Source organism: Trachemys scripta, chromosome 21, assembly GCF_013100865.1.
Source record: "Trachemys scripta elegans isolate TJP31775 chromosome 21, CAS_Tse_1.0, whole genome shotgun sequence".
NCBI lineage: Eukaryota > Metazoa > Chordata > Testudines > Emydidae > Trachemys > Trachemys scripta.
The window spans coordinates 12,779,426-12,806,967 of record NC_048318.1 but is presented as its reverse complement, the minus strand read 5'-3'; the positions used below and the strand labels follow the sequence as shown (position 1 = coordinate 12,806,967).

The 27,542-nt window shown below is 55.2% G+C and overlaps 2 protein-coding genes across 2 annotated transcripts in view; one reads left to right on the top strand and one right to left on the bottom strand.

The window, feature by feature from the left end:
• The first annotated feature begins 6,095 nt into the window (after positions 1-6,095).
• RNF26 (ring finger protein 26) lies at positions 6,096-12,211 on the top strand. The gene is made up of 2 exons (XM_034754624.1): positions 6,096-6,245; positions 6,779-12,211. The coding sequence occupies exon 2, from the start codon at positions 6,814-6,816 to the stop codon at positions 8,323-8,325; it is 1,512 nt and encodes a 503-aa protein (XP_034610515.1). The 5' UTR covers positions 6,096-6,245; positions 6,779-6,813; the 3' UTR covers positions 8,326-12,211.
• A 12,430-nt stretch (positions 12,212-24,641) lies between these two features.
• C1QTNF5 (C1q and TNF related 5) overlaps positions 24,642-27,542 on the bottom strand; it is a 4,884-nt gene continuing 1,983 nt past the window's right edge. The window contains exons 2-3 of the mRNA XM_034754408.1: positions 26,557-26,786; positions 24,642-26,192 (exon numbers count right to left, since the gene is read on the bottom strand). Coding sequence (XP_034610299.1) covers positions 25,675-26,192; positions 26,557-26,779 — 741 coding nt within the window. The 5' untranslated portion in view covers positions 26,780-26,786 and the 3' untranslated portion in view covers positions 24,642-25,674. The remainder of the gene's footprint in view (positions 26,193-26,556; positions 26,787-27,542) is intronic.

Below are 27,542 nucleotides of genomic sequence, written 5' to 3'. Positions count from 1 at the left end.
GTGAAGTCTGGGAAGCAGCTAGGGAAGGGCAGAGTACTGGGACAGGACACTGCTCGTTTGGACAAAGCATTTCTAGATTGGACTCGGACCGTCGCAAGCCCCTTTCCCCTTTAGGATGGCAAAACACTTCAACAGCATGGGCATGTTTCGGCACTATCCCCGTTCCACAGCAGGGTAAACAGAGGCACTGGAAGAGGTGGCGCGTCCTGCATCAAGGTCACCCAGCAGCAGAGCCAAAAATAGAACCCAGGAGTCCTGCCTTCCAGCCCCCCAGCTCTAACCACTACCACTTCCCAGAGGTGAGAGAACCCAGGAGTCCCACCCCTGAGTCCTGGGCTTGAGTAGATTACGCTCCCTGTCAATATTACCAGCAATGCCTCCTAACGGCTGGTACCTCTTGGCCAGAGCAGCTCCTCGGGCTGAATAGCTGCAGGTCCCGGATTGCTCATAGCCAGGAGTGCAGCAGTCAGCTCCTTGGATAACTTTCCCATGGCTCATCCAGTTCACGGCTTTCCCTTTCCTTAAAAAGCCTTGGGCTCCGGGTCTCGCACACAGAGCTAACGGCCTGTCCTCACTGGCTCCAAAGCCTGACGGGCCTGGAATGCGTCTCCCGGGGAGGCTCAGGGTCCGTTTGCAGTTTGCTGTGCAACCTCTGAACGTGCAGTGGGGGGCAGGGGAGGGTTGTGTTGGGAACCAGGGGCTGGAATGTCACTACAGTCCCTTGGGGTGAGCCTCTGGCACAGCCAGGGTGGCATGGGCCTTATTTTGGATACTGGGGAGTTAAAGTAAAAATATCCTTCCCAGCAGCCAATGCTGAGCCTCTGCTGCCAGCCCCAGAGACCGTGGGTTCTTCTGACTGCAGGAGCAGCTGGAAGCTGGCCATAAATTTAATGCTTGTGATGAGAAGCTGATAACATTGGCTAGAGCCAGGCAATGCCGCAGGCAGGCAATGTGCAAGCTCCCCCGCTCCTCCCCCTGCTCTGTAAATACACCTCAACCCCCACCTGCTATTATTCCAGTCCTGGCTCTTCCACACAGCTCTGCCAGGGCACCTCAATCCTGACCTGAAGCCCCCCTTGGTAGTCCAGGCCTGGCCTCCCACTCACCCCAACTTTCCTGCTATTCTTGCTTCTCTAATCAGCCACTGCCAGTTGTGCCCGACGGTGCAGGGATTCTGTGACCAGCACAAACCTCTCCCGTGACTAGGATGAGAACTCACTACACTCATGTCGCTGGTGATCGTAACCATACATCGAAGCCAGCTCGCCTGAGGCACGTGCTTGGCGAGTTAACACCCCTTGTGCCGCCCCGATCCTGCCACCCTCCCCCTTTCTCCTTCAGCTTGCTGAGAGTCACCGTCTCACAGAGGAGAGCCAGAGAGTGCAGCACGCTGCTGGGATGACAATACTGGTGCCCATGAGCTCGGATGCCACGGTGATGGGCTTGGAGTGAGAACCTGAACAGAACAGAAGGCCAGCTGGTCATCGAGCCCTGGTGGTTACCCGCTGGTTCTGCCCCAGTCCTTTAGGCTGGGGTCTCATGTTGTCCCCCCATGCTGGAAATCCAGCTTTCCCATCAGTCACCTTGCAGGCCTCTGATCACTGTTCTGTTGGGTCCCCCGTCACCACCACCAGCCTGAAGTCCAGCAGATAATGCAGCCTCCAATTCTGCTTCATCTTAACCTACAGGCTGCACAGACATGGATCCAGAAGCTGCAAAGTCCTCCCCCCTGCCCCCCAGCAGGTTCTCAGACACTGATCCAAGACGAGAGAGGCCTCGGCGGCAGCTCCCCGCCACCTCATCCGCTCTCCCTCCTTTGTTTGATCGCTCTGCAAACCTGCCCCCGAGCGGTCACTGAGTACGAGGAGTCCTGCATCGAGATCACACTTGGGACCCCCCTGTAGCGAAACACCTGGCTCGCTGGCTTCCCTTCAGCCCCAGACAAATCCTCCTGCACCGACTGACATTCCGAAGGCTGAAAATATTCCCAAGCCCAGTGGGAACGGCAGCAGCTGCAAACCCGCCTGAGCGGCACACAGGCCATTGAGGGGCTGCGCACAGCAGGGCAGAGCCAGTGCCACTTTTTGGTGTTCCTAGAAAGAGGAACTTTTTAACTGCGTGGCACAGGTCGAGGTCATTCTCCATAGAACAATCCGGTCGCCAGATTGCAGGGGGCGGCTCAGATCAGCATGCGAGCTTCAAAGCTCACCTCCCCTTTTCAGCAAAGCTCCCCATTTCTCAGCTGCCCCCCCATCAAGACAAATGTTTTCTAAACTGATGCCAATGCCAGCAGAACTCCTGAACAGACCGTACAATAACAAACCATCACGCCCAGCCCTCATGAGCACCCCTTTCAACCACAATGTAAAGCAGCTACGAGCCTCATATTTAGAGACAAGCCTAAACCATTATCCCAGATCCAACCATCCCCAGATTGTACAGATGGGGAAAATGATGCATGAGAAGGGGCTGTAACTTGCCCCAAGATCAATCAGCATGTCAGCAGCACAGCTGGGAATAGAACCCAGGAGTCCTGACTCCCAGACCTGTGATAACCACTCGACTATATTGCTGCTCTTTAATTAGCTATGGCGCTTTGAAGCCCAGGGGGGCTCAGGTGAACCAGCAACGGGGTCAGAGAAAGCTACCCTGGGGCAGTTGTCCCTGGCCATGGGGCAAAGCTTTGCTCTCTGGCTGTTTTGCGTCAGCGTCTTGCATACCCTCTAATCCTCAGCCAAGGATGCTACATAGGGTGACCAGATGTCCCGTTTTTAAAGGGACAGTGCTGTTTTTTGGGACTTTTTCTTATATAGGCTCCTATTACCCCCCACCCCCTGTCCCATTTTTTCACAGTTGCTGTCTGGTCACTCTAATGCTACAGGAGTAGGGCTTGTCAGAGCTCAGGGCAAGGGGAGGAAACGCAGGACAGCACGCTAACAAGCAGCCCTGAGATTGAGGTATGTGGTTTTAGCAGGCCTAATAAATTCTGTTCAATCTATTAAAACCTCGCTTCTCCCAGAGAGCCGGGGCTTTGGAGAAAGGGCACCTGTGTAAACAGAATACAAACATCTCCGCCTCATGGAAAAACCCAATCCCAGCTGTGCAATGGGACAGCCCAGGCAACACCGGGGTGAAAATCACGGGGTTGGAGTGATAGGGGCAGCTGCTAGAGGTGGCAGTTTGCACTGCAGGACAAAACTGAAGCCGAGAAATTGTTCTAGCACATGACATCGGATCGCAATTAACCCCTTAGTTTCCCCCTGGAACGCTTCCCCTCCCCCACATATTTTGCACAGGGGAGGGGCAAGGAATTCAGGGGTGAGAGGTGAAGAATGTGGAGAGACCATGCAAAATGTTGCAACACAGGGATTCCGCCCCCACCTCCCCAAGCTGTATTCCTGGATTTGTTGTTGTATTTTGCAAGCAAGATTTTGCAGGACATGAGAGGTTGCCTGTGTAGTTTGGATTGGTTGGTGACCACCCGAGGCTGACCCCAGTCCCAGCTTTTTGAGGGGAACTTTGGCAGCAGCAATCTTTATATGTTAAAAATAATAATTCCTTCTTGTGTTGAAATGATTAAAAGCAAAGCAATTTTAACATCTGCTTTGCTTTCTTCCCAGTTCATGCTTGCTGCTTAACCACCACCCCTAACAAGAAGCAGAATGTGCTCTTGCTAGGGGCAGTGGGCTGAGAATTGGGAAATCTGTCCCATTAGGATTTGTATTGCACTTGCAGTGATAAGGCAGCGGCTCAGGATGGCCAAGGTGAGAGGCCCGTGGTCCTGCTGCAGCCTGGTCTGGTACAATCAGGGCCACCTCTTCTGTGACACGGCCATACTATGGCGATGACATGTCCTGTCGTGGTCTGTGGCTGGGGATCCCAGGACAGGGTGGGGGAAGACACCTCTCCTCAGGGAGGGGAATAAAGAGGGTTAGCTGCCCTTGTCTTGGGGGAAGTAAAGGGGGGCTTTCGGGGTAGGAATAAATGGGGGTCTGCCTTCACTCCCCAGGGGAATAAAAGGAGACCCAGGGAAATGGGAGGAAGGCACCATTCCCTACTTTTTGTGGGGGGGTGTACCCAGGGGAATAGAGGGGAGTTGTGACCCAGGAACTGGCAGAGGGCACTGACACACTTCTCAGGGCAGCCTGGGCTGTGAGTCACCTTGTTGCCACCTGCCTCCAGCGTGTGGGGTTCTTGCTGGATGTTAGTTCAAGCACGCTCCTCTGGGCTACACCAGCCATGCCTTTGCCCTGTAGGTTGACAATTCACATACCCCAGCCCATGACTCCTTTCAAAGTGACCCGCTATGGTTTCCAGCCCCTGATCACTGGATACCCACAGAAGTCCCAGAGCCTCTGTTCCCAAAGAACAATGTATCCCAATTTACTAGTTTTACCTTAGCCCACCCCGTCTCTATCACACACAGCACTTGAGTTCAATGATAAAACAAAAGTACATTTATTTAAGAAAAAATAGAGATTCAAATATAAACCAGCATGAGAGATGGCAATACATGGTTACATTTAAAGCAACATCATTTCACTCATTCTTGATCTAAAATTTAAACTTCTTTAGACAGGGGGAAAACTTATTAGTTCTCTCCCCCGAAGTTCTCTCCCGTATCTTCAACCAAGCTTAGCTGAGACCCACTTTTTCCGAAACCAACTCACTGCCAGTTCACTTCCAAGGCGAAGGATCCCAGAGGGTGTCTCCCAAATCTCAAGAACAGACCTTTGATGTTCACCTGAACATCAGGCTATCCCACACACCCGCTATTTACCTCTTCCTGTTAATTTCCTCTTTTTTGAAGATTTCACAATCCTCCATTGTGAACCATAGAATACTGAATTTACACCTAAACAGACAGTGCAGTTGTAGCCCTGTAGATCCCAGGATATTAGAGAGACAAGGCGGGTGAGATAATATCTTTAATTGGACCAATTTCTGCTGGTGAGAGAGACAAGCTTTCAAGCTTACATAGATTTCTTCTTCAGGTCTGGGAAAGGAACTGCTAAGTGTCACAGCAAAATGCAAGGCGGAACAGATTGTTTAGCATAAGTAGTTAGCACATATTGTAAGGGATCATTCAAGGACCATTCCTTTTCCCGAAAGGAAACCTGCACAATACTTTTAAAAGATGAGTTTGGGAACTTAAATTCATTTCTCAGCTAGACAACAAAAATCATGGACTGAACATAGACTCTGGATTTATGGCTTATTACAACCATCTGTAACCCACTAACCCCCTCTTTTTGTGCTATGACTGCAGGGGTTTTAATGGGCCACTTCACCTTGAATGAGATTAAAAAAGACAGGGACAGTCCAGTTTGGAAGAGACAACTGGGGTAGGGGGGACTATGATAGAGGTCTATGAAATCATGAATGGTGTAGAGAAAGTGAATAAGGACGTGTAATTTACCCCTTCACATAACACAAAAATCAGGCATCACCCTATGACATTAATAGGCAGCAGGGTTAAAACAAACAGAAGGCAGTCCTTCACACAGTGCACAGTCAGCCTGTCGAACTCATTGCCGGGGATGTGTGATGGAAATAAGTACAACTGGGTTCAAAAAAGAAATAGAGACGTTCATGGAAGATAGGTTCATCAGTGGCTAGTAGCCAAGATGGTCAGGGGTGCAACCCCGTGCTCTGGGTGTCCCTCAGCCTCTGGCGGCCAGAAGCTGGAGTGGACGACAGGGGATGGATCACTGGATAATTGCCCCGTTCTGGTCATTGCATCTGGCCCCAGCCACTGTCTGCAGACCGGACCCTGGGCTATCTGCACCCCTGGCTGACCCAGTACCGCAGTGGGTGCCCGACACCAGCCAGAGGCCATGAGCCCAGACTCTGCCTGGGGGTGGCAGCGCTACCAGAAGTCACTAGGGCCGAGCCCAGCTCTGCCCAGGGTAGGACACTGCCCCTTTAAATCCTCAGCCCAGAGCGTGGTCTTAGCCCCACCCACCCATCCGGAGCCAGAATTAGCCAATCAAAACGAGCCTCGGGACCCATAGGCCACGCCCTTTCCGTCGGAACGTAAACAACCCCCACCCGGAGTCCTTCAAACAGCCCAATCAGAGCGCGAGGAGGGCGGATCTCGCCTCCCATTGGCCGGCGTCCAGCCCCGCCCACTCAAGATGGTGGCGCCCATCCGAGCAGAGGCAGCCTTGGGACGTGGATAAGACTAACCCCCCGCGGGGGGGGGAGGGGGGAAGCGAGCCGGGATCCCCCCGTGGGAGCGCGGGGTGAGGAGCTGCTCCCCCCGCCGCGGAGGGATGGAATCGCCGGGGGGGCGGCGCCTAAAGGAGTCGCCGCTGACAGGAAGGGGGTGCGGGGAGGCAGGACCCCCCCAAACCCCGCGGTTCCCCCGCTCCCACCCCAGGGGACCCCCAGATTAGAGACAGAGCCCCTCCCTCTGAGAAACTGAGACCCCTGTGATCCAGAGACGAACCCCCATACTTGGAAGCCAGCCCCCCCTCCCCCAGCCAGAGGACCCCCAAGCCTGAGGGGTTTTACACCCGTACCCCTGCTGGGACCCCTGTCTGAGAGACCCCCCAGTCTGGTAGCAAGGGAATTACCCTCCCACCCCCCAGACCTTGAAACACTAAAGTGACCCCCACCCCACCTCGCCTCCCCAGGCACATTTAGCCACCAGAGGATCCTCTTCTCCCCCAGCTGCATGGCAGGATCCTCCTCATCCCCTGGGAACCATCCCCATCTCCCCACCTTTCCAATCAAAGCCTGACCCTTCTCTTCTTCTCCAACCCATCTGCTCTAGTTCACGCCGGGACCACCCTCGTCAGGGCGCGAGCCATGGATCTAGTGTTCCTGGTCATCAACGGCATAGGGATGGCCCTGGATTTCCTGGGTCTCCTGCTCAACGTGAACTTCTTCCTGGTCTCCACCTTGGTCTCAGTGCTGGTCTGGCTCATCACGTTCATTTACAACCTGCCCAATGCATTGGTGACTAGTGTGATCCACTGCTGGAATGGGACTTTGTTCTCCTTGGTGTACCTAGTGGAGGCGCTTTGCTGCCTGGCCCTGGGCTCTGTCCAAACTGTCACCGGCCTGTTCCGAGGCTTCTGCTCCAGCCTGGAGAGTCTGAAAGTGGTTGGGAACCTGTTCTCGCACCTGGTCCTGAGAAGCAAGGAACTTGTGCACCGAGGGCTCTGGAATGTGGTTGGCTCTGGCCAGTCGCTCCTGAGGCAGGTATGCGAAGTGTTTACCATTGTCATGAGCCTCCTCGCCTACTTCGTTAACAGCATCATCAACATCTGCCTGATCGGCACCCAGAATCTGGTGCTGGCCCTGTGGGACTCCATCATCAGCCCTTTCTTAAGAGTCACAGACCTCCTCGCTGCCTTCCTTGCTCACATGTCTAGCAGTGCCATTGCCATGTCCATTCTCGTGTGGTCACCCTGCCAGCTGGCATTCGAACTCTTAGAGTCCATGAGCAAGCTCCTGGTTAACGTCTTCTTCCTGAATCTTTATGGCCTAGTCTTGCTGGCCCTAATTGTCACCGTCAGCACCTTAGTCCTCAACCCTGAGCTGACAAGGACCCTGGCAAACCATGTATTGGGATACCTGAATACTTTGCCTTCCTACCACCGCCTGCGGAGGGACATCTGGCGCCTCTATCAGATTGTGCTCTTGTCGCTGGGGATGGTCGTGAGCTCCCACGCTTGGCGCAGGGTAGCAGGCTGGAGTCTCCAAATGGCCAACTGGAATGGAGGAGGCAGAGCAACAAACCAACAGGTCAATCAAGCGCCACAAGGTGCAGAGGCCAACCAAGGCAGGCAAGGGGCAGCTACAGTCTTTCATAGGCCAGCTGCTCCTGGAGGAGCTCAACAGGGAAGACCAGGGCTGCCTGGAGCCAATCAGCAGGGTGCCGGTGGCGCCCGTCAGGTGCAGCAGCCGGCAGCCAGAAGACATGGGGACCAACATGACACGAACGTTGAGCAAGGATCAAATGCGCAACCAGCCTCTGGTCGAAACGCCACAGCAGGGCAGCGTCTCCAGCCTCCAGGCGAAGGACCAAGCACGTCACGAGCCAAAGCTCTGAGGAAAGAGCAGCTGAATGCTTCGGAGGAGGACAGCGAGGATGTCGCTCCGGAGAACGACCCGTGGATGCTCCTGAAAGAACAAGAAGAACGTAAAAAATGTGTCATCTGCCAAGACCAAACCAAGACAGTCTTGCTTCTGCCCTGCAGGCACTTGTGCCTCTGCCAACAATGCACCGAAATCCTGCTACAGCAGACCATCTACCAGCGCAACTGCCCGCTCTGCCGGCAGATGATACTGCAGACTCTGGACGTGTACCTGTGAGCTCGGGGTGTTGCTTAATCTACATTCCACCGGGCCTACCCGTAGTGCCAGCCAGCACAGGAGAATCCTGGGACCCCAGCTTCACGGTGGTGTTACTTTCTGTGCCAGGTACCCAGCAGCAGCTCAACACTTCCTATGCCACCAGGCGTTTTCCAAAGAACTGACCATGAGACCGTTAGAAGCTTCGTTTCACTAATATTATGGTGTAACTCGCTTGTCGCTGCCGCTGGAAAGCACAGTAGCCGATCTCAATCATGGACTGGAAGGTTTTGGCAGTTGAAACTTCCATATTTCATGGACTTTTGCCCGGAATGCAGAATCTTCCTCTGTTGGCTCATCATACAGATTATCCAAAGCAGGGCTTGAAACAGGATCCAGACACTTCCTAGCCAAAGTCTGCTATGAAAGATGGAGGCTGTGCCCTGGTAAGAAACTCAGCTGTTAGGAAAGGGCAAACTCTGGGATTCCAACCCTGCTATTAGGAGCAAGGGAGGGCACTTGTGGCAGGCTTGGCTAGCAACTGCCTGAAAATCTTGGCATTTCTCCTCTTCTCTCAGCTGTTGAGAGGGAGAGGGAGCTCTTCTTGTGCCCACTTACTCTCCTGCTTTCTTGTAGGGAGGCAGGAAAGGAGTTGAGTGGCTGAGAGCCTGCAGCAGCAGAGTGAAATTGACAAGTTCTCTGTCATTTTCACAGCAAACCACAGTGCTGTCTTGTCAATTTCACAGGCCCAGATTCTGGAAGATATTTAGGTCTCAAACACCTATCAATTTCAGTGGGGGTTGGTCACTTAAATACTTTTGAGGATCTCGACTGCAGCCCCTAATGAGTGGGCAAGCCTGATCCAAAAGACTGGCTAGTGATCTCCACAGCAAGAGGCCGATTTGGCTTTTGGTTGCAGAAGCACACCCTGTGCAATCTTTAATTGTTCCTTCAGAAACCGTCACAGTGTTTTGGATCCTAGTGCCATCTGGAGTCTTTATTTTTTCTTTTTCCCCTTCAAAAACCGGTAATGCAGGGGGGAAATTACTAGGCTGTGGGATTTTTCCAGCTCATTTTTTCTCACTTCTCTCAGGGCCCCACCTCCTCGAGAGAGCCGCCGGTTAGAAGCCAAATGTTGCTACTGGGGAGAACACAAACTCTTCCCAGTTTAACTTACGGTAGAGTTAAGTCAGCACCTCCTTGGATACACAAGCACGTAATTAGCACAGATCACCTATGCAAGATAGCGCATTCCAGACTCCTTGCACGGCTTTTTTGGGGGGGAGGGGTTTGAGTGGGGGAGAGGCAAGCTGATTCTTTTTTCCTTTTGAAGATTGATTCTTCTCATGAATGTAGTGCTGTCTTAACGGCCGTGGAGACGGAAGGCCTCCATTTAGCCACAGAACAGGTCCAGCGTGGGCAGCGAGCATCCACACCTCGCTGTACCTCCCTGCACACTCAGAGGGTACCCTTTAGAAGGGACTTGATTCTCTGTGGCCTACTCAACCCATGGCCTTTACTGAGACTGCTCTAGAGCCATCCTGTTGTAACAGCTTTCACTGTCTCCCAGTCTGGGTTGGGATTGAAGGAGAGGTCTCCGAGGGGGGAAACTCCAAATCCCAATGCTGGACCTCTGAGACGTGCAGGCTCTGGGGAGCAAGTGCTTTTCCATGTGTGATGAAGCTGTGATTGCACATAGAGGGGTTGTAATTTAGAGTGGGATGATATAGTGTTGTGTTTTACCGACGGCCTGAAATGTGAAATGTATCCTGAGATCTCCTTTGCTTTTGCATCATCCCCCTGCAGTGAAACTTAGCAATAGTGTCTGGACTGGGAGGTCTGGAGGGCCTGTCAACATTTTGCCAGTAACCGTAATTCCAAGAGATCAGTGAGCTGACAGTTAGATATTTAAACTAAAACCCTCTCGTGTTCCCGGATGCTTGAGATGGGTTATAAGAGTGCCAGAATCAATTTAATCGTCAGTGCTTAAATTGGAAAGAGCCTCTGGACCACAAGACAAGAGGCTGAGGGATGTTTTTGTTCTCTCTCAAGCTAATAAATAATTGATAGTTGGTCTAACCCCAAATGAAGCCCTGTATTAAGGCCAGAGAGCACTTGGGGAGGATCGAATGAGTTTGTTTACACTGCAGAATTCTACTATGTCATAACGAGATGCAGGCTAGTCGGTGTGAATGTAACTGAATAGTTATAAGCACTTCGTGGGATGGTATTACAGCCTCAGGGTGAAATGCTGGCTGTACTGATGGCAATGGGAAAATTGACTTCTTTAGGTGCAGGATTTACCCCTGGTCTCTCTAAGGCATTAGTATATGGGGCGGTCCCTGCATGGAGGCCAGAACCAAACAGTTCTACCAAGGATAGGGCACAGCACGCCACACAACAGCCTGCAGGAAACCACCCATATTTGTGTGCTTGATGGTCTTGGGGAGGCTGATCCAGGCATTGGCGGAGAGTTGCCATGTTTCGGGCTGGAGCGTCACCTGGCAGACAAGCGTGAAGGGTGAGATGCAGAACTTGTGAGGTTAAGCTTCTAACCTCGAAAGCTGCAAGGGAGCAGTGCTGCTAGTGGGCCACTGAGACATAAAATGACACAGCTTTCACTTTCTGATCGATTAAAAAAAGAATCATAGACAAGCATTTGAATGGCTGCTGTGTGATGCTGCTGGCAAGGGGATGAAAATATATCCTTCTCCGCCCCTTCTGAGCACCTTACACTTGAAATCTAGGGTGGCAAAAGCAAGATGTCACCGAATCAAGTTCTGCCCTCGCTTGTAACCCACGCAGCCAGCGGTACAATGTGGGCCCTGCCTTTTCTGACCCACAGCCAGGCTTGCAGTCCTTGTGTTTACAATCTTTTACTTTGCTATTTAAAAAAAAAAGGTTTCCCTCTTCCCCCAGCTGCAGTCTGTTTCAAATGTTGCTTTCCTCTCCGTCTGGCCAGTCCCTTTCATTTTCCACCTCGCCTGCATTTGCAAACACTGCTGGGGGATGTTGAAATCCGAACGGAGAATTGTTTATTTTCTGTGAATTCCCCTGGAAACGCTCTGATTGATTTGTAGAGTTTGTATAAACCCCCGCAATCACCACAAGAGTGTCTCGAAGCGCAGCAGAATGGTGGCTGTGGGGTGGGCCAAAGCTCTCTCCCAGTGGTCCATTTGTTCTGTCCCTTCAGAAAGTGCTCCAGTGCCTTAGTGCTGACTGGCTGGGGGCGGGAAAGACCATGCCAAATAAAAAGAAGGGGGAAGTAACTGCATCGCTAAAAGCCCAAGTAAATTTTATTCATGCCACAAATTGCACGGGCACAATCTAATACAATAGCACGGGTCAGCTGGGGTAAATGGGCAGAGAGCTACGCCCATTTCAAGCCTGAGGAGGATCTGGCCGAGGAGGCTTCTTAGGCTCTTGGGGAGGTGCAGCGTCCGTAACTGTGCGTAACGCTTTCCACCTGCCCCAGCACAGACGAGGCTATTCCACTTCTTCCTAACCAGCCGCCTTGGACGCCGGAGGCAGCCAGAGGCCTGCGCAGTGAACCCGGCCCCCTTTGTAAAGTTAGCCAGACCCTCCCGATTTGTGCCTTTGTAAAAAGCTGGCTCCCTCACTGCTGCTTTTTGGCTGCTCTGCTTTGGGGGTTTATTTTGAGCGATTGCTTTTCTAATGCGGTCCCCTGAGGGCGAGAGTTTTGTATCAGGCTTTCTGGGGGACTTCTCTTCCCCGAGCTCACTGCTGCTTCCCTTCCTACCCAATCTTTTTTGATGTTTTAAAAGTCAGTCTCTTTGCCTTTTTAGGGGCTGTTATTTGCTGTCCAGAAAAGCCGTGTGTTTTAAGATTAACTCTTTGCACTACGAACCTGACTCTGCACATTAAAGTCTCCTTTGCAAAAACCAAACTGCCCACGGCCCCGTTCTTGAGAGTGCTCCAATTGGGGGAGGGCCGCCTCCCCACGGGGATACTGGTGTTGAACTTCATTTCCGCTCATCTCTGGCCCACTGGAAAAGGGGGAAAGCCCTGCAGCCAGAAATCCCAGGCTTTAATCAGCAGGGAACCTGCAGCTTTAGCAGGAGAGTTCTGAGCAGAAACGACAAAGGTGAAGAACAGGTGGGGGTAGGCAGAGAGGTGGCTGGGAGAAGCGTGTTCTGGTCGTGCACACAACCAGAGAGGGTGAGGAGGGGACACTCCAGGGGTGTGTTCAGGCCCTAGGCGGATCTGGGGATGGTGTGTCAAGGGTGTGCTTGGGTGTAACACACAGTTAACCTTCAACTGGGGAAGCTTTGGCCACTAGCATGCACAAATGCAGCCACTGCTGTCGTTTACGTTAGTGCCCCCCTGCGCTGTCCTTCCCCCCGCTTCCCGGTTGTGTGAAACAAAAGGAGCAGGCAATAAAAACCGGCCAAGTTCTCGGTCAATGTCCCTGCCCTCCAGCCTCTTTCAGAGCTATGTTCCCTCACTCACTGGTCTCTGTTATTTCTATATATGTTCTTGCAAACAGAGATCAGGCCTTGGGCAGCGGGGAGAACCCAGCCAACAGGAAAGCTTCAGCATTTACAAGTCAGCTGGGTTTTGAGTTATGCTGTACGGAAGGGAACAAAAAAAAAAAAATCGGAAATTAATTAATTGTTTTCCCAGAAGGAAAAAGCTTTCCCCTCACCCTCTTATAATAATAATTAATATAATAAAATAGTGGCTAGATTTTGCTCTAGCTTTCCAAAGAGAAATCTCCCTTTAAGCTCAGCACAGCATGGAAAAGTTCAAGCCCCACAGAAGGCTTTGCAGAAATTTCTGAGCATGCGGAGACATGTGGCTCAGCACAGACCTCACCTTATCTGATACTCTGGGCGGCCTTGGGCAAGGTGCTTCCCTTCTCAGTGACTCAGCTTCTCCAGCTGTGAAATGGGGATGATGATCCAGACCTACTCTCCAAGGGTGGATGGGAGGCTAATTTATTCATGTCTGCAAAATGTGACACTCCAGGGTATGTCTAGAAGGCACTATAAGTGGAGAGAGAGAAGACCCAGAAAGGAGGATGTTTCACTTATTATGTGTCTAGGTAACATTTCCTTGTGACAATATGGAAGCCACAACTATCCGGCTTCCTATCAATTATGCTTTGAGGTCTATGAAAGTGCAGTGGCTGTTGGATGTGTTATCCTTCATGTCCTGTCCTGAGTTGTTGACGGATATGCACGGGTAAGCACCCACTGCTTTTCAACCCAGAGGTGGCTGCATTTCACTAGTGGGTGAACTATTCTTGCATATAGTTTGGAGCCACGAAATGGGAAGGAGTTCTGGCTTCCAGTTCCCTGATCTAAACGCTTGACAACCCCAATCCCAGAGTAAGGAACGTAAGCCAGGAGCCCTAATGCTCAGCCTCCCCCACTCTAACCAATAGAAAACACCCCCGCCCAAAGCCAGGACTAGAACCAAGGAGTCCTGGCTCTCAGTGCCCGGTCTAACCACTACAAAGGTCTGTGTTCCTTTGGGAGATGGATGTCTCTACTGCCGCCTCATCTGTCTGCAGCCCTTGTGTGGGCTAACTCCCACCCCCACCTCTCGGCACTTACGCAGCACTTCCTAACTCTGAATATTAGCTAACTTATCCCCCACCCTCTTCTTCGCTGGGGAAACTGAGGCATTGCAAGGTTAAGCCCCGCATTTTCCAGGGTGCCCACCATTAGTCCAACACACCTGATTTCCAGAGAGTGCCTAATGAATTCAGGTAGAACTGCAAGGTGTGGAGGTGCTCAGCACTTCTGCAAATTAGGCACCCCAAAATAGAGACCCCCACATTTAGCCCTGAGCCTAAAGGGCTTGCCCAAGGCTAATCCACAGCAGAGCAGGGATTACAGCAGCTTGGTGAGGGTCTGGTTTTCTGTGCAGATGCTATCAGTACCGACCTCCCGAGCCAGCCTAAGGCTTGTTGGACCTTGCTGGAACCTGGCGGGGATCTCTCTACCCACCCACCCTGCAGCGGCTGCTGGCCTAGCAGAGGGAAGTTATTTTTTGGCTAATATTCCTGTAGCCCATTAAGACTCGTTATTACAAGCAGCAGAGAGCTGGATTTGGAAGGCCGGCTCTTCCCCTGGGACCCATCGGGCCTGTGGTTTGACTTACTCCCTGGCTGTTACAGCAGGCAATTAACAGAAAAATGCAACTGTACATTCCCCGCCGCCCTGCTCCCAGCGAGTCCAGGCAGATCGTGGGGTTATTGATACCTGCACTCAACGTTTTCCTGTAATAACTCACCCATTAAGTGGCAGCTCCTGGACTCGCTGTTCAGGCTGCTGTGAAAAATGTACCTTCCAGCCGGCTTCGTGTTAGCACAGGGCTAGTGAAATATTCATGGGCCGAGAGCTGGAACGCAGACCAGCCGAGGGGTGGGAAAGTGACCCTGCACTGTGATCCCTCAGCGCAAACAACGGTCCTGGTTTGAGCAAATACCAGGCAGCTCTCCTGTGCCCCTTTGGGACAGCGAGACCTAGGCTAGCCTGGGGGATTTGTCCCAGTTCTAGCCACCATTGCAAACCCCGGCATGGGCAGGCAAAGCTGCTATAGACTGCGATTTGCAGTGGTGCCGCTTAGCCCGGTTCCAATCATGCCTGAGCCTCCCTGGTGCAAATCCGGACTTTGTCTGTCTGCACTGCGTGTTTCCCTGCTGGAGCTGTACAAGAGCCTGGACTCTCCTGTCTGGAGAAGGCCTTGGTCTGGTGGCACGTGGGGGAGATCTGTTTACACCCTCAGGTCAGATTGCCATCCTACTCCAGCCAGGGCATGGGTTAGTGGTTTAAGCGTCAGGCTTCACCGCCCCCACCCTGGAACAACAGCTGGGTCCTTTGTCCAGTGGAGGGGGAGGAATCGAATTCCAGGTAGCCTTGGGGAGTGTTTGGGTGGAACCCTTAACAATCCAGGCTCTGTGCAGGGGTTCACCAGCACGTGGCATTTATGGTAGGGGTTGGGGGCCTTGGCTAAAATCCACCCCCCTGCACTGTTTTGATGTGCACTGGCCACGGTGCAACTCCCCAGAGGCGGTTGCATTTCAGCAGGGCGTTGATCCCTACATGCATAGCTTGAAGACGAATGGGGGCAGATTTGCAGGCAAGATACCATTAATTCCTCCCAAAGGGCTTCCCAGCCTCTGGCACACTCCTGCACCTGGAGGTGGATCCAGAGCGGCCTGGAGACTCTTCTCGTCCTCTGGCCTGGCAGCTTCAGCCCCGCCAGGCTGTGGGGTCCCGAGCAGCCAGTGCTGGCTCCGTGGCTCAGAGGGAAGAAGAAGCAGAAGGATGGGAGATGAGTTGGGAGGGGAGATGCCCTCCTGACTGGAACACAGGTGGAAGTTTGAGGCTGGGGAGCCGGACGCCTCAGCTGAGACCTGATGAGGCGGCGTTGAGGTACTAAGCAGGGGACTGGGGTGCTCCTTGGGATCAGGCTTGGGTCGCTGACCCATCCCTGGCCCCAATGAAGGGCCCCAGGCACGGACTGAGTTTGTCTGGTGTCAATCCAGCTTCTGGCTTGCACATCACAGAACCGCCAACTGCTGGCACCAGCGGTCTCAGAAGGGCCAAGGAGTGACTGGGCTGGTCATGCAGCCTCTGCCACCGGGGCTATGGTCACGGGTCCCAAGGAGGGGATAGTAATTACAGGCAAACTCTGCCTGGACGAGCCACAGCTCATCTGGCTCCTATTCCCTGGACAGTAGCCCCTCTCTCTAGCAGCTGCTGCCTTGTGTGGGCAAGATGCCATGGGGTCTAATCATGGCCCCAGCTTGAATGAGATGGTGATTTCCATGCTCCAGAGACAGCAGCAGTGTGGGGAGGACAGACAGATCCACCTGCTCTCACCCTCCTGCTGCCTTTCTCCACAAGGCAGGTTGTCTCGTGCCCAGCAGGGAGGCTGGCTAACGATGCTATGGGCAGCAGATGACAAATGGCAGCTGGACCACCGGGGACCTTTGCAGTGGTGGGCTTGAGGCAGGGAATGAGGCGGAGCAGGAATGTAGTTGTGTGCATGGAAGCTCTTTGATGGCACCGTCTGGCATCCCGGACAAGGCTCCTTCAGCTGTTGATGGATCAGACCAGTGAGCCCAGGTCCAGCCTCCTTCAGCTCGGGACGTGGGAATCCAGATCTTACATCTGGGTCTGGCAAATGGCCTCATTGCTGCAAATAGCAAAACTAAACCCTTAGATACAAACTTTGGGGTGTCCAGAATCCGGATCCAGCACCTGCAGCTAAGGCCCATGTCTGCTTGGGGCTGTGAAGGGAGCTGCTGCTTTTCCACAGCGATGGGACCCAGGGCGGCTGCAAGTTGCCTGTTTTGAGGAGAGCTCTGAGCAGCTGAACCTCTAGGACAGGGGTCCCAACCTCGGGGTCTCAGGCAGATGTCAAGGGGTCACGGCCACCCGCCCCTCCCCATATTGCTAAGGGGAAGGGGGATTTCCAGTGAGAGGGGAAGGAAGTTTGGGGGGTCCCAGCATGGAAAAGGTTAAGTACCACCGCTCCAGGGGCTTCCCCACCCTTCCTGTTTGCCCACCCTCATCCCCCCCCCCCGCCCGGAAGCGAGGTTCCCCCCCCCTACATCATCCTCTGCCGCCCCCCCCCCCAGCCCAACACAGCAGCTGAGCTCAGCTGCAAAAGAGGCTTGTCCATCTCCAAGAGCAAGCAGCTCCTGCCATCGATCTGTGGATCCATTTAGCCCCCCAGGCAGCTCCGCTTACGGAAACAGATCAGACCCAGGCAGACAGAAGTCGTAAGTCCACTGCTGTCCTCAGGCTGCTTCCAGGAAGGAGGTGCTGCTGCCAAGGCATTTGGATACCCGGGGCTCTGGCTAATCAGCCCCAGCCTAGCTTCTAGGGGACCCAGGGCTCTGCAGTGAGCACCCAGCAGCCTCCTAACACTCTGCAACCATCCCCCATCTCAGCACCAACTGTTGCGCTGCAGCCATAGGGCCGGTGGGAGAGAGGTGTGGACACCCGTGCTGGGGCACCTCTGTGGGCAGCACCCGTTGCCCGTCACATCTGGTATATACTCGCTCTTCTGTAGCACCCACCACCCTAGGCTCTCAAAGCACTGTGCATTAATCCGTCGAGTCCCAGAGTGCCCCTTCTCTCCTCCTGCAGAGCATTATCCCCATTTTACACATGGGGAAACTGAGGCAGAGAGCAGTTAAGGCCAAGGTCGCATGGTAAGTCAGTGGAAGAACTGGGAATAGATCCCAGGAGTCCTGAACCTTAATCTCCAGCTCTAACCACTAGACCCCACTCTCTGCCAGAGCCAGGCCTCCCAGTGTCCACTCCACCCGTGCTAACTACTAGACTGCCCTCCACCGCAACGACTTATGTCAGACACATCCATTGGGAGGAGTCCATGGCCCTTGGGAGCACTGAAAGCTCTGGGTTAGGGAGGGTACCTTACTGCTTGCTCTGGGGGACCAGGAGCATCTTAAATGAACATGAAACTCAGAGCGGGTGAGCCCAAGGCTGGAGGGAGCTGTGAAATCTCATAGCCCATAGACTCTTGGATCTCTGGTTAGAGATCTCCCCAGTTGGTGCGTGACTCCCTCCCACGAGGGCAATTGGGGCTGAAGAGCTAGCCCTGGGGTCCAGCCTGGATTTTCAAGCATGGTCACTGATGGTGGGTGCCCACCAAGAGAGCCTAGAGCTGCTGGGCTCCCTTCTGTCAGCGGGAGCTGCAGGGCCCAGCTCTCACTCAAGATCAGGCCCAGGGCATCTCAGCCTGGGCCCCCATCCGGAGGCAGCTGGAGATAGCCGCCACTTTGGCAGGCGCCTGCCGTGCATGGTGACTAATTAGCCAGGGCAGCCCCAGGCGAGGCCTCTCCCAGGGGACCCAAGGGGTGCTCCATGCTGGGGTGGGCTCGCCCGCTAGCGGGACGGGTGCCCGCTGAGGGGAATATCGGGCTAGAATTCCTTCAGCCATGTCTCTGGAGCCCCTCTTCGGGCTGGGCCTAGGAGACCGGCTGCAATCCCTAGCTCCTGAGCTTCCGGGCCAGGAGTCCATAGCTTCCCAGCCCCTCGCACAGGCCTTGATTGGAAGGAACCCCTCTGCTCGTTCGTGCCAGCCTCAGCCCAGCGCGGGAGGAGACGCACCCCTGGGGAGAGAGGGGAGGTCCGTCTCCCTGGCCTGCTCAGTCCTTGGCCCCCTCCTGACTCAGGCCCAGTTAGCACCTGTGGTTCTACGGCTGCTAGGAACTGGACTGAGACCTGGCCAGCTCATTCCACAGGGGAGAACTTGGAGGAGAACGGCTCCCAGCCAGGCCTGGCCTCTGGCTCATTTCACACCAGCAGCCAGACGGAGCGGCTCCAGGCCCTTTTGCGGGGAGCAGCCGCTGAAGCCAGACTTGCTCTCACTAATGCAGTGAGCCCTTGGTCCTGCTCCCAGGGCCCCATTGTTGAGGCCTCCGCAGCAGCAGAGCTGCTCTGGTCCTGCGTTCCCTTTCTGGGGGCTTTGGTCAGGGGCAGCCCAGGGGTCCGATGTGGGACCCCCAAGACCTGCCATGCAGCCCACCAGCCCGTACCCACAGGTGTCGGCTGCAGGGACTCTAACAAGCAGCAATTTCTAGGTCTCAGGACAGACACGAGCCAAATGGAACCCTGAGTGACACCCGTTGCTGTAAGATCCTATGCAGCCCACGGGCCTGTGATGGGGTATCCACTCCACACAAGGCCTGGCCACGTGGGCCAGTTACCAGCCCCGGCTGCACCAAGGAGCAGAGCAGGGATTAATTAGGGACGAAGCTCAGCTGGATAGGAACAGGAGGGGCCTGTATAAAGCCCAGGATCTTGCCTGCACAAGGGGGCTGTAGTCTCTCAAGGTGAGGGAAGGGCTGGCTAGTTATGGTTTAGAGCTGTCCAGACCCTGGCTGCTTGTTGTAGAGTCTCTGGGCTGTTTCAGTGTAGAGGGCTGGGCTGGGTTCCCTGGCCTGCCACTGGGTGGTGATGCTGTTAAGGGTCAGTGAAAGAGAAAACTGCCCAAGATGGTGGGTCCTGAGACACTTTGAGAACATGCCCCTCCTGGCAGGGGAAACTACAGTGACCTGGGAAGGGGCAAGCCATGAAGCGGGAGCAGTCGAGTCCTGAGAGCCAGACCCAGAGAAGTGATGGAGTGCCCCTGCAGGAAGGGGTTTTGACCCACAGAGTGCATCTGCAGATGTGGCCAGAAGGAGGCGCTCTGGCGGTGAGTCGAGCAGCCTGTGACAGGGCACCTCCCAAGTCCTAACACAGCCCCCAGTCAGGTGCAGGCGGCCCTATTCTCTCTTGCTGTGGGTTGAGGTAGAAGCCTGCTCCAAAGGGGTCTCTGGTCACCTAGCAGGAGATACTGGGCTCCCTAGCCAAGCCCCACAGCCTGGGTCCAACCTTCAGCTTAATCCGCAAACCCCTCTGGGACTCAGCTGGGCGGTGGGAAGGGGCTGTTCAGCACATGGCAGCCCCCACTACGGGGCATCTGACAGGTCCCCAGAGAAAGCTCTCCTCCCTGGGATGGCTCCAGGCATGGCCCCCATTGCAGACAGAGGTGATCTGCCAGCTAGCATAGCAGAGGGATACAGACCCCTGGCGTTCATAGCTGGGATGGGGAAAGGAGAGATACCATTCCCTCCAGCGTCTCCTGCTGGGGGGCCCTGGGACTGCAGCGCTAGGAGCTCCCCAGCACTCGCTGGCAGGGTTCCTGCCAACCCTTTGGGGTGGTGTGTGCTGGCCTGGGGCCCTGGGGAGGATCAGGGGGAGGTAGGAGGAGCCCATACCCTGGATAATGATCTGAGCCCCTCTCCTCACAGGCAGCAGCCCTGGCTCCTTGCCCCACATCTCCTTGTCCTGCTTCCTAGCTCCCATCTGGGCAGGTAACCAGAGGAGGGTGGCTTATTTACCTTGGGCTAATATTTCCTTGAGGTGTGTTCTGCCTCTTGGCTCATCACAGCCGGGGACTCTGGGAGGCTAAGAGGTGAGGCCAGTAGGGTGACCAGACAGCAAGTGTGAAAAATCGGGACGGGGTGGGGGGGAATAGGAGCCTATATAAGAAAAAGACCCCAAGATCGCGACTGTCCCTATAAAATCAGGACATCTGGTCACCCTAGAGGCCAGGGAGTACACCGTAAGGCTGGCCCCATAGGGGACCCTGGCCCAGGAGGGGGGGCTGCAGAACAGACCAGGCAGGGTGCAGAATATGGCTTTTCTGGTTAAGAGGTTAGGGAAAGGAGGGGGGATATAGGAGTCTTAGGGGTGGAGATAGAACCCAGCAGTCCTGGCTCACAGTCACCGCTCTAAGCACTAGCCCATGCTCCTTCCCAGACCCAGGGTATGCTCCCAGGCTGCTTTCAGAGCCTGCAGCTCAGGGCTGTGGGGGTGGTGCAGGGCATGGGCCATCTGTCTTTGCCCACAGCCTCAGGACCTGCCTGTCCAGTGCTGGGTGTGGAGCAGCTGCCTCCTGTCACAGCTGACCAGCACCCACCATGCCTAGCTTCTACCCTCAGCAGGGAGGCAGTGAGGAACAGGTCAGTTTGAGGCTGCTCCCTGGCTTGAGAGCAGGGCCTCTGAGCTGGACCCCTGGGATATCCTATGTTCTCTCTGTCTCCTTCCCTCCTGGGCTGCCATGTACCGCCACCCTGCTGCCTTCTTCCCACTCCCAGATCTCCTGCTATGAGCCCCCCACCTCAGCCCTCGTCCCTGCAGACTGGCTCCTCAGCTCACCCCCCCAGCTTTCTGGGCCTCTCCAGGGGGCCCTGCTCCTAGTCCCCAGACCACCTGGAAACCTCCTGCTCCTGGATGCGCTCATGGGAGGAGAGGGGTGCCCTCTTGTGGAGCTCTGAGGCCATCACTGAGCGCAGCAGGGCGTAGCATGGGAGATGCACCAATCAGATGTTGTTAGCATTCCCCCCAATTCATCCTTATTCTCTAACTCCCCTCAACCATCCCCAAAATGTACCTCAACCCCACACAATGGCAGCAGAGCCGGGACCAGGAGTCTGAGTTCTAGCTTTCTCCTGCTCCAACCACCTTCCACTCCCAGAGTTGGGAGAGAACCCAGGAGTCCTGCCTCCCAGTGCCCCACCTCTAATCACTGACACCCTTTGACTCCTTCCCCTGGTTGGGGATAGAACCAAGGAGTCCGGTCCCCCACTCGTTCTATCCACTTGGCCACACTCCCTTGCTACGTCCCCCTTCCCAGATCATGCTGTCAACTCCCCACATTAGCAATTTCTCTCCTGCCCCGCAACACTGCTCCCCTCCCTGTTCTGGGAACCTGGCTCGTTCCTGAGCCCGACTGGCTTCTTGGGAATGTCTTTTAAAAGACCGAGTCAAGCTCTGCTTTTACACGCCGGGGGGCATGAAGCATTCAGTCTGGCACCTGGGCGCTGCACACAGACTGCTGGGCGCTGTCCCCTGCAGTGTTTTAATAACAACCATACGTTGGCGCTCTCTAGATCTCCCACCCAGGCACGGCTTAGCTTGGCAGATCATCTAATGAGCCCACCACCTGAGCAGAGCAGGCAGGCGAGAGGGGGATGAAATGCATTGCCTCTTCCCATCCTCTGCTCCCTGTCTGGGCAGCCCTGATTCTCAGGTCTGTGACACACATGAGCTCAGGCTGGATGATCACAGCTGTCCTCTTGGGGAGATCTGTGATACTGCTCCCCCCTGGGAGCTCACAGGGCCCAGACTCATTTGCTGTCCCCCTTCTGTGCTCTCACAATGGGAAGCAGTCCCCAGCTGGGCGCAATCCAGTGGAGTTTGGAAAAGTAGCACCAGGGCTCTCTTGGACAGAAGCGCAGCGGGCTCTTCCTTCCCTTGCTAAAAATAGGGACCTTTTCCTAAGCCAGGTCACAACATTCACACTGGAAATCTGCAGGGGGAGAGAGGGAAGGGAAGTGAGAAAGTGCTGTCTCAGCAACTCCTGCCCCCAGGGAGGCAATGAGGGGAACCAGGCGTCACTCTCCGGGGGAGCTCTGGAGTTCAGAGAGCGAGGGCACTGTTCCAGCTCTGGATCTCAACACACCTCCCAACTCCACTAATTCTCATGGCAGGCCTCTGAAGAGGGTGAGCCCCATTGGGCAGAAGGGAAACTGAGGCACAGAGCTGCAAAACGACATGCCCAAAACGAGTCAATATCAGAACTGGGACTAGAACTGGGAGTCCCGACTTCCACACCCTGCAGGTTGCTCCGAGAGGCTCGCAAGGCGCTGGCTGATGCGCCCTGTTGCTGTGCAGAATGTGGGGAGTGCCGTGCCCTGGCAGCGGGGCTGGTACTGAACAGAAGCAGGAGCTAGTTACTGGTGGGTTAATCTGCCCAGCTCTGCTGAATTGATGCTTTGCACGAGAACCCTTCCAATGTGGGGAGCTGGTGCCCCCTAGGGGAGAGAGGGCTCTGTGCATCTGCCCAAAACTGCAGTTTGGGATTGGGGGGTGGGGAGTCAGCAAAGCACAAGGGCATGGCCTTGCCAGCTTGGGTTCAAGCAGGGACAGCCCTTGCCCGCAGGAGCAGGCAGCGTTGACAGAAGCGTCTGTAAATGGGGCTTGCTGCATGCATCCCTCTGTCAAAGGCCAGGAGGCAGCCAGTCTAGTGGTTAGAGCAGGGAGGGGGGGAGTCAACTCCTGGGTTCTGTGCCCAGTTCTGGCACTAACTCACTGTGCAGTCTTGGGCAAGTCACTTCCACTCCCTGTGCCTCAGTTTCCATCTATAAAACATCACTGAAGAGGACTGGCATCTGCTGGCGCTCAGGCTGCTGGCGAGGAGATCAGACCATGGGCTGCCTCTCTCTCTCTGTCCCTGCTAGCAGAGACCGGTCATGGGGGAGACACTTTTCCCCTCTCCCCATCCTTGTACCAGAGGGGAACACGGGCACCCAGAATGCCACCCTCCTGGAGAGCTCCAAAGGCTGACTTCTTCCCCCTTCCCAGGCCAGAGCGGGCAGATGGAACAGAGCATGCACATTCCCTCCAGGCACTTCCTGGCTCTTCTCCTGCCTTAGCGCAACTCCCCTGCCCGTGGCTGCTTCCCAGTGGAGAAAGGATCCAATCCAAGATGGCAGAAAGGCCTGTTTATAGAATGAGACCCCTTCTATGGGCAGCACCATCCTACTTTGGGGGGCAGGGGGAAGGGCTTCTACATCTATAGAGGTGGCCCTATGAGCAGATGGGCATGGGGACTGTAGCTGGTTAGAGATACATTGGCCTTCTGGGCTGGGTCCATGTTTCTTTTCTGTACCCAAGCCCCCAGCATGTAGGACAGGGGGATAGCGTGGGCTGTGAGCCATAGGGCTGCTTTGTCCCTAGATCCCAGCCAGGGCTGGGGCTGGAGCCCTCAGCTATCATCTTAGTGTAGAGAAGATCTTGCCTTGGCCCTGCACACGGGTGCCAGCCCGTGGGGAGAAAGGGGATGGATGTTGTCAGCGTGCACGCTGAGCGTAGGGCAGGGGTGTGTGCCTTGGTACTGCGCCTCCCCCAAGCCAAGCATGCGGGTCTTGGAGGTGACTCTTCCCCCCTCAAGGAGCTGGGGTCCACAGCAGCTCGCGGTGCTAGAAATACATTCCACGGGTGACTCCAGCTGCAAAACCAGGGGTGACTGAGAGTAGTCTTCTGCACTCTGTAACTGTCCTCCGGGGGCGAGTCCCAGGTATCTGCTATTGGAGAGAGGGAGGACAGCTTGGCTCACTGCTGTGTGTGTGAAAGGAGAATTGCCAAGCAGCAGTAACCGGAGCTCCCGGGCTGACCCAGTGGAGGCAAGGACCTGGTGCTGCTCACGTGACTATAGAACCAGGGGAAAGGGAACAGTGCTATGAAGTGTAAAGGTGTCTCCTTCCACCCTATGGTACCACGTGACACACAAACAGGCCCTGCTATGTAGCTGCATGGAGCTGACACACTCCAACATGCCCTAACACACAGAGAAGAGACTACACATGCTAACACGTCCTGACATGCAGAAAAGAGCTGACATGCTAACACCCTAACATACCTAGAAGAGAAGACATATGAATAGGCCCTGACACACATACAAGGAAAGACACAAAAAAGCTGACACATGCTAATGCCCTGATGTGTGTACAGGAGCCAACGCAGGCTAACATGCACTGACATGCATGCAAGAGAAGATCCTAACACACCTAGTCCTGCATACAAGAGAAAACACAACACTCAGATGTGCATCTGTGAGCTGATAATACAGATACGCCCTGGTGAGCATACAGATGATGCACACAAACATGCCCCGACAGGCATACAACATGCTAACACGCTTTGATGGATGTACAAGAACCCAAACATATGATCATGCCCCGACACGTGTTCCAGAGCAGACACGCTAATAGGCTGACGAACAGTTAAGAGCCCATTTATTGAGGGTTCACAGGGAGGTCATATACACTGTGAGAGCGACATCTGGGTGGCATGAAAGCAGGGTGGTCCCTGCACCTAGCACAGATGAGGTTGGGTGGCTGAGCCGGCAAAACTACCGCCTGTCAACCAAGCCCCTGCTCCACGTCCCAGCCGCGGCCCTATGCAGGGTGCGTTCGGAGCAGGTCTAGCAGGTACTGGAGTCAGGCCACATGTGGTGTCTGCTTGTCAAATGGCAGCACACAGTGGGAGCAGGGTCCAGCCTGTTGTAACTGGGTCCGCCTGGAGCCCCCACATTGGCTTAAATGGGGTTTCTCCGTATCCCCGTGGGTATAAGTGGGAAGAAGATCCGGCGAGATCCTCAGCTGGCGTATAGCTCCATAGAGGAGCGATGTGATTTACAGCAGCTGAGGGTCTGGGCTGTGCATCGGAAGCCCCCAAAGAGCCCTGTTTATGCTCAGTGCAGGGAGGGCACCGCGGCAGGCTTCCCCAGCACAGCCCCGGCAACATGCCGGGCATTCAGTCCCCACGGCCCACCCAGCCCTTGGCTTCTCTGCTGAAATAGGGGGCGAGTGAGCCTCACAGACACCGGGGGGTCTGTGCCGCGGATGCTGCCCAGTCCCGCTGGGATGCAGCGCTCACACCTCAGGGAATATGCGTCTCCATCGCACAGACAGCGAGTGCCTCAGGGAGCCAGGAGACCGGCTGGGCTGAGACCTCCCAAACTTCATGCACCAGTGATAATAAGAATACTTAGCTCTTATGCAGTACTAACTAATGAATCCTCACAGAGTCCCACTCTGGGGTAGGGAAGCATCATTATCCCCACTCTACGCAGTCGTGGGAAGCGTCAATGGCGAAGAACCCAGGAGTCCTGGCTCCCAGGACCATGCTTAGGCCACTGGACCCAGACGCCTCTTGGGGGTCCCTCCCCAGGGGACGTGATGGGGTTTGGGCTGTGCACCGAGGGGACGGCACTGCTCGGTCGCTCCCCCTGCCCCCGGCAGCTCGGGTCTCAGGCGAAGACGGCGGAGTTCTGCCAGTAGGTGTACACCAGGAAGCCGGTGAAGGTGCTGTCTGTCTTGATGCTGGAGTAGAAGCCGATGTAGTCGCCCACCCCGACTTGAACCCACACTTCGTCCTCAGGCTCCAGGCGCACCAGGGCGCCGCCCGACAGCGAGGTGGGCTTGGGCCAGTTGCCGTAGAACTGGAAGAAGGAGGCCACCGAATGGCCGTTCTTCATGATGTCAAACTGCAGGCTGGCACGGTACACGGTGGCGTGGACGGCAAAGTAGTAGACGCCGGGGATCTCGCAGGTGAACTTGCCTGTGTCCGCATCATAGTGGCCCTGTTCGTTGATCAGCACCACGTCAAAGCGGATGGGCTGGTCCGCCAGGGGCGGGCTGCGCGACTCCGAGCGCTTGGCGGTGAAGGCTGAGCGGGGAGCCACCGCGCACTCCCCCTGCACCCCCTTCTCCCCATTCAGACCATTCATGCCGGGGCTGCCGCTGTCCCCGCGGGGACCTGGGACTCCTGAGGGGGAGGAGAGAGAACATCACAGGGGCAGGAGAGATGTCCTGTGCACCGGAGCCACTAATAACCAGCCAGCCCATTCATCTCTGGATCTAATTCATGATACACCCATCCCCATGGGATCTGTGCCCCTGGCTGCATGTCATGGATCCCAAACAGAGCAGATAGGACCTACTCCCCAGCTCACATCAACTCCATGCTATCTAATTTATTTCCCCTTGAAGGAAGAACATGGAGACCCAGGTGCTTAGCCCCTTTGGATCTATCTGGCTGGCTGGTTAACCCAACTGGCCCCGTGCGGGTCTGCCATTGGATCCTCCTTCACTGGGAGCTGGTGCATTCTCCAGCAGGGAGGTCTCCTTACCAGGTTGCCCGATCTCTCCCTTCTCTCCCTGCGTCCCGGCTGCTCCGTCCCGGCCGTCGCGTCCATCTCTGCCTGGAAGACCCTGGCTTCCATGGATGCCGGGTGTGCCTGGGATTCCGGGCTGCCCAGAGCACAGGCTCGGGATCTTGTTGTCCTCGATCTGGATGGAACTGGCGATCAGCCCGAGGAAGAGGAAGAGGAGCTGCTTCATCTCAGCTGCCATGGAGGGGCTGGGAGGAGAGTGAACTGTTATGTCTCTAGCGGGCTGAGAGGTGGAGGCCCTGGCTTGACAGCTCTGATTAGGGTGTGTGGGCTGTACGTTCCCCTCATTCCACAGCAACGCTCCGACTGAGGTTGGGTACCAGAGACGCTGGACACCGGACTTGATGGACCAGCGGTCCGGCCCAGAAAGGTAGGAGGTATGGGATACTGGCCTGGGTAGGCCACGAGCCTGGTCAGTCCAGTCCAATCTGCCCCTCACCAGGGTATCTGAGAACCATGGCACGACAGGAGGGAGGACAATGGGCTAGATTGGCCAGGTGCGTGTGTTGGGCTGGAAAGGGTGTGTGTGTGAGCTGTGTGTATAGTGTGCTGTGAGCTATGCGGTGGGTATGTGCATGGTTGGTTGTGAGCTGGATTGAGGGGTGTGTATGTGGTGAGTTGTAGGCTGTGAGCTGTGTGGAGGGCATCATGGGTTGTGAGCCATGGGTGGTTCTGAGCTCTGTGTGTTATGGGTTATGGGTTGTGAGCTGTGAGGTGTGTTGGTGGTTGTGAGCTGTGTGTGGAGGGCATGTCGCGGGTTGTGAACTGTGTGGAGGGCATCATGGGTTGTGAGTTGTGGGGTGTGTGGTTGTGAGCTGTATGTGTTATGGGTTGTGAGCTGTGGGGTGTGTGAGTGGTCGTGGGCTGTGTGAGTGGTTGTAAGCTGTGTGTGTCATGGGTTGTGAGCTGTGGGGTGTGTGGGTAATTGTGGGCTGTGTGTCATG